Genomic DNA, 6,767 nt, shown 5'->3' with positions numbered 1-6,767 from the left:
TCTCATGGGAACAACATAAGCTTTACATTTTTTTATTGTTGAAACCATATCATTATTAATATTTTTATCATCTGCGATTTCTCCTATTGTAAATGATTCTGGTGCAATTAAAAAATTTTCTTTTTCTAAATATTTTAATCTTTTGTATTCTGTATTTATGTTATCAATAATCATTAATTTACCAAATGATTGATCAACGATTATATGATACTGATGGGGCAAATTGGTTTTTAAAGTTTGTGTCACAAGTAAATTATTGTTATTAATTGCTTTAATGAATTCTTCTATTATCTGTTAAACACTGTGTCTAGTAACAGAAGGATCATTATATAAACTAAGAATAAATCTTAACATAGAATTATCTAGATTTTTGTATGACAATGCAGTCAATTGGTCAGACATTTTAAAATAATAATATAAAAACAAAAAAAGTAGAAAAAAATATAATATTCAAATAAATAGATAATAGTGAAATCATCTACTTATTTTAGCTTTTTCATAGCAGTGAAAACAAAAGGAAGTTTTTCATCACTCGGTGTACGAATATTTAAAATTCCCCATTGTAATAAGTACCAAGTGTGTGCACATTCTTGTGGATATTGCAAATTGAATATTAAAAAAATTTTTAACAAAATGTCAATGCCTTTTAAAACAGTTGGTACCTCATATTTTGTACTATCAAAACAAACGTAAACTTTGTCTATTGTTTCTATATCTGGACCAACAACAAGTATAAAAGATTGAAGTTCTAGTTTCATGTCCTGAAACTTCTTTTGTCTTTCATTTATTTCATGATCAATGTCTCCTGGAAGCTATAACAACATTATACTAATATTATTCTTAAACTTCATTGAACATTAAAACAAAAAGTTTTACGTAATTATAATCATTTTACCTTAACATGAAGTACTAATCCTTCCTGACATTCAGTAATACTGGGCTTCCAAAATTTTTTCCCTGCTGTTTCAGACAAAATTACTCTATTTGATCTTGGAGCAACTAGAGATGCTAGAATCCAAAACTTTATTGTATCTCCACTGTCTAAAAAATAAAATATATTTTTTTATTATTTAAAAAAAAATAGATTTGAATTCAGCAAAAAAAAAAAAAATTAAGTTATCATACTTCTTGATAAATCATTTGATAACAATTTGTGTTCAAGTATTTTATCATTATCCTTTAGTTTTTCTTTGAACTGCAAATAAACTTTGTCGTAAAATGTATCAAAAGAATTTAATAGCTTATTCTGTAGACCTGGAAATTTATGTGCAAAGTCTTGCTCAATCTAAAAAAAAAAAATCAGTTGCAATGAATTTTTTACATTGTATATATATATTCAATTAAATAAATTATGTACTAATATAATATCGTACCAGTATAAATCCTTGGGAAGTATTAAGTATAGGCCACTTCTTGGTGATGTCTTGTATACTCTTGTATAATTTATTTGAATAATCACCTTCACGAATAGAACGACAGTTATTCCAATGTTGTAAAACTAAAGCAAGAGGATCAACGTTGTGTACGAGCCACTCTTTACTTTCATCAGCTCCAATTGAAATTCCTGTAAATTAATATTTATTTTTTACGTTTTTATAATTGTAGTATTATCATTCCAAATTAAAAATGAATAGATATATTTTACCAGAATCATGAGGTTGTGGTACGAAGTCACTGACTAAACTTAAAGCTTGTCGAATAAATGTACTTCTATTACGCCATTTATCTGCAAGTTTACCTTTGGACATTCCTGATTTAGCAGTTTTTGAATTTTTTTTCCTCAAAGGATCTGTATAGTATGTTGTTATTTCTTCTTTAGGAAATAAAAAAACAATAAGACTTGCTAATTTACTTAAATCTGCGTTTTTAAGATTTCTGTAAAAATTGAATCAATGTTATTTAATTGAAAAAATGCCAAAATTATCAAATAAAGTTTTTTTTTCTGTATATTTTAATTATAAAATAATTATTACAGTGTATTTATTCAAGTATACTTACATGTTTCTGTCCAAAAAAAAAAGAACAATAATGTCAACAAGGTATGACTGACATATACTGTTTAATTCTTGCGTATACTTGTAAAATATTAAAATAGCTCGTCCCAAAGCTTGTGATTCCAATACTTTTTTTAACTGGAAAGTCACTCCTTGAATTACCAACTCATCTTCAATCACTATTTCTTCTACTACTACTTCAGGTGCTGGTTGTTCTTCAATATCAGGTGTTGATCTTATAATTGATGAATTCAATCCAACATCAACGAATGAAAAATCAGGGATTTCGGCTAATTCACTCTGATTCAAAGCAAGTAATTTTGTGTCTTCTTCAGTAATCTAAGAAAACATTGTTAAATAATTGAATTAAAAAAAAAACAATTTATAAACTTAAATCAAGTACGAGATGGTTGAGCGAATAAAGAAGATAAAAGCGTGCATACATGTTGTTTTAATTGTTTTCTTAATTTCATAACAGAACCAACACTAATTGATGGAATTATTTCTCGTGTTGTTGTTATATCAGAAAGCAGCTCAAGGAATGTATCAATATCTACCACTTCATGCTCTGTAAATGTAACCATAAAATAAATTCCAGCCTTAAACTTGACATATTATTAATAATAAATAATTGTGACAATTATATATTAATAATATCATTTTTGTTTCATAATCAAGGTCAATATTTTTTTTTTTTTTTTATAAAAGTGAGGTTAGATGTTTGGTTAAAATTAGTCCACAAAAAAGTAATTATAACAAACTTACCTTTGAGTGGTTTTATATAATCAGAAAATCCCCAATTTTCTAAGAGTTTATGGAAATTATCTGAGTCTGATGTCGTCATTACACATAATAATTAATCAACAATTAAAAAAAAAAAAAACAAACAACTTCGACACGACAGTTGACAATGTATTCGTACCGAGTGGCGCTATGCGCATGGGGATTATAATATGATGAAAATTTTACCGCGTAAAGATACATATGTTAACAGTTAAGATACCCTATCTTAACTGTTAATATAGCTATGTTTATTGTCAATATATACATGTTTTAGCCAAACATATCGCAGTTTTTATATGTTTAATGTTAACATATATATTTTAACTGTTAACTTATATTTTGTTCACGCCGTAAACATATTGGTATGTTAACTGTTAACATATCCTTCTCTGTGTGTTCATTTATTTTTAAAACTTTTTATTTGTTTTTTTTTTCAACTTTTAATTAATTTGACGATTTACAATAATATTTTATACTTGAATTTTCATAATTTTTTCAATTATTGATTCGACGATTTGTGTTATTGAGTAACGAGCTTGTTAGAAAAACATGTTTAGTTTTTCTTGTCGGTAGACTTTAATCAAGAGTGTAATAGTGAAAACGAAGTAAAAGAGATTAAATGCATGCTGGGAACTCAAGTATAAGGGTAAACATATTTATATATTTTATTTTATTACGTTTAAGTGTTTAGTTATGTTGCGACGTCCTTGTAAACATATTTTAGAAGATTTCACTTTTTCACGGATATTAAAAAGGGCAAAAAAGAAATTTAGAGAAGGTATAATATTTGTAAAAGCATCAGTCTAAGTCTGAAATAATGACGTGTTAATTCACCCTGAATCGCTGACCATTCCCCAAGCTCCAGCTGATGTACCCTCCAGTAATTCTTTTTTCATTCTCTTACGAGAAAAGATAAAGACTGGAGGCAAGCAATCGCCATTGGCTGCAACACAGCATTCGACAGTAATTGTTCTTCCTCTGTCAGATGCTGTTCTTTTCCCTACTTGTTTGTTGCCTTTTCTAGCTACAATTAGGCCCATTGTTTTTTTCATTTACTGATACACTCGTTTCATCAACATTATAGGTCCTAGCACGTGGAAAATTATAAACAATCATTTTTTCTTCATATAAATCATAGAAATTGTTGATAATTATTTTGTTAAAGGCACGTACTCGAGCTTCTGAAACGGCTTCAGGTTTTTTCAAGCTAATTTCTGGATGACGATTAAAAAAACCTTGAACCCAATCATAGCCTGCTCGACCACCTTAAAACACGTTGTCATTTTATTTTTTTCAGCCAACTGGTATACCAACACCTGCAGCTCTCTTACTTCCAGACCACTAAGTTCTTCTTCTTTCTTTAATAAATACTTAACCAGCTCTTTTTCTTGATTACTGGTAAATTTTGAGAGTTTACTTCCCATGACTAGAAATAAAAAAAAAACAAAATAATTGATAACTTATCAATATTCGATTTGTGTTGCTAAAAGAAAAAACAAAAATGATTGCCGCACCAATTTTTTTATTTTTCTTTATAATAATTCACGATATATATTCAGGGTACTTTTGAATACCCCTAGCTCCATCTTGCAGATCGCCAAGTTACCATATTTAAGGGAGCTAGAGGTTTTGCACCCCCAACAAATTACTTGAACCGGCCAAGCGCATCTACTGCCAATTTTAATTTGGAAAATTAAATATAAATTAATATAATGAGTGATATCGACAGAATCCTAAAAATATAGGGATCCTCTCGGTACCACTCATGTCATAATTAGACAATTATAAATAATTTCAATTAAGGTTGGGAAATCATAAGATTTTCCTCAACCAATAAGAAATAAGCGACATAAGGAAAGTGGAACTGGACCAAGGAGGAAAACCGAACATCCCCGAAGGATCCCCACCTACCCTTATGTTCTGAGGGCATCGAGCGAGATTGATCGCTAGATCTCGGTCACTCGGTCAGAGTTAGTTCCTTGACCTACACCAGCTCTTCCAGCTCTAACTAGCATAGGCACTTTGCCTCGTCGAATTTTAATTGCTCTAAAAAACTTAGAATATTTTCTACAAATCAACACAACTGTAAGTTATTCTTATTCAATATCTTATTGATTATTTTATCAATTTATTGTTTCAATAATATTTAAGTAACATTTGGTTACTTAAATTATCAATTTAAATTCATTAAATCATTTACAAATTTAACTTGTAATAAATTACGACCGCATGGTCTAAATTTTCTTGCTTGAGTAAATTAAATTCAAGGCACGCATTGTGTTACATTGTCTAATCAAATAAATATTGAATAGAATGAATTACATTTTTGTTATAATAAATAATCAGTATTTATTTAAAATAATTAAATATTCAATTATACAAATTCACGACCTCGTGGTCAGCCATTCAATATTGAATACAATTTATAAAGTACAGTGAAAAAGTCTCGTATAATAATTTTATTTTAAATTCAAATAAATGTAACATTTACTGTGATTTTATTGTAAAATCAGTGCTACGTTTATATCTACAATTTGACATAATTTAATCTCAGTCACGTACAACCAAATTGTATAATTACATTGTGCCACATCGATATAGTATATATATATTTATATATATTTTTGTACATCGTTGCTAACGATAAAACAACCAAGTCAACCTGTCAATTTGCGAGCGTCTCCGAGGTCAACCCAAGGTACACGTCGTCACTAGATTGCTAGATTAAATTACCGACAACCAATGTAAGTACCTTCTTTCAAATAAATTTTATTCAGTGTTTGTTCAGTAAATTTATGACAAGTGTAAAATAATTAACATTGTAAAAGCCAAGCGTCATTGTAGCGTCAATGTAGAGTCAGTGATTTGTCTAATTAATCGACTGGATTGCTTCCCAATCCCGTCGCTAGTATTTCGGCCGTCATAAATTAATTATTGTTCGGGTTACCCGCAAGTTTAATAATTTTCAGTCTCTGACTCCGTTACGACCGCATGGCTTTAGGTTCTCTCTTTTCGACGCGACGCGCGAGTAAAATTTAATTGGGTTACTTATTTAATAATTGTTGTTGTACCGCATTTTCATGTAATAGTAACAGGGTTAATTTATAAATAAATTGTGCTCCGATTTTTACTGAATTTACAAGTGTTATTTGAAATTATTTCTACCGTATCATTGTGTTATATTTTCGCGCATTTTTCAGGTTCCTTTTTACCTCTCCCTACATTACGCAATTCCGTCTCCCTACCTTTCTTATGCGCCCTGGCTGCGCAGGATAAACAGGGTTAAATTAATTACATATCTAGCAAGATTATTTTATAGGGCAATATTGATTGTCTAATAAATGATCCGGCTACGATATTTCAATATATTTACTTCTCATGACAGCTAGTTGCATATCATTTGTTTGTTTGTAAATTTCTATTCGACGTCTTAGTGTTGTCCTAGGCACATAGTAAGTAAGTAAGTAATGAGTCGTATTTAACGTGCTACACTTCTTTTTTCATGAAGAAGTTTTTAACACGGTGTGCCTCAAGTCTTGCTTTCTGTATTTCCAACCGTCGACTCCTCACAACTCATTTGCGACAGTCATGAATGTCGACTTTTGTAATGCGTTCAAACTGTACCCGATTTCTATTATAGCCCAGGGAAACCATGAAAAACCTGGGCAGTACAGCCGGCTTGCGCCTACCACTCGATACATGGCGTCGGTGGTCGGGTTCGAACCCGTGACCTCCCTGTCACAAAGCTCGAACCTTAACCGCAGTGCCATATCGTTGGCTCCTAGGCACATAGTATGAGTTTGCTGCAGTTTTTAATTTTTCACCATTATTTATTACAGACAAAATGGCTTTGACCATTTGTTCCCTTAACCATGTTTGTCTATCTGTTCTCCTACGATAGATTTTCATTGTATCTTGATATTTTTTACTATTGTTGTAATCTATTTAATGTTGTTGTTATCTATTTATTGCTGTTGTTATTTATTTATT

At 30.1% G+C, this 6,767-nt stretch overlaps 1 protein-coding gene across 1 annotated transcript; it reads right to left on the bottom strand.

The window, feature by feature from the left end:
* Nucleotides 1–482: 482 nt before the first annotated feature.
* Nucleotides 483–2,838, bottom strand: LOC122856206. Its single transcript, XM_044157935.1, has 8 exons — nucleotides 2,760–2,838; nucleotides 2,438–2,562; nucleotides 1,999–2,333; nucleotides 1,646–1,875; nucleotides 1,374–1,564; nucleotides 1,126–1,285; nucleotides 896–1,041; nucleotides 483–812 (listed from the first exon to the last, which is right to left on the bottom strand). Exons 1-8 carry the CDS (start codon nucleotides 2,836–2,838, stop codon nucleotides 483–485), a joined length of 1,596 nt encoding a protein of 531 aa, XP_044013870.1.
* Between the last annotated feature and the right edge of the window lie 3,929 nt (nucleotides 2,839–6,767).

Source organism: Aphidius gifuensis, linkage group LG1, assembly GCF_014905175.1.
Source record: "Aphidius gifuensis isolate YNYX2018 linkage group LG1, ASM1490517v1, whole genome shotgun sequence".
Lineage (NCBI taxonomy): Eukaryota > Metazoa > Arthropoda > Insecta > Hymenoptera > Braconidae > Aphidius > Aphidius gifuensis.
Note: the sequence above shows the minus strand (reverse complement) of the source record. Positions and strands in the feature narration are given on the sequence as shown.

Bases quoted from the DNA above. Each gene is read 5' to 3' on its own strand.
- LOC122856206 (XM_044157935.1), bottom strand. From the start codon at position 2,838: ATGACGACATCAGACTCAGATAATTTCCATAAACTCTTAGAAAATTGG. The intron at 1,286-1,373 runs GTACGATATTAT...TTTTTTTTTTAG, and splicing joins CTTCCCAAGGATTTATACTG to ATTGAGCAAGACTTTGCACA. The intron at 813-895 runs GTAAAATGATTA...ATGTTGTTATAG, and splicing joins GATTAGTACTTCATGTTAAG to CTTCCAGGAGACATTGATCA.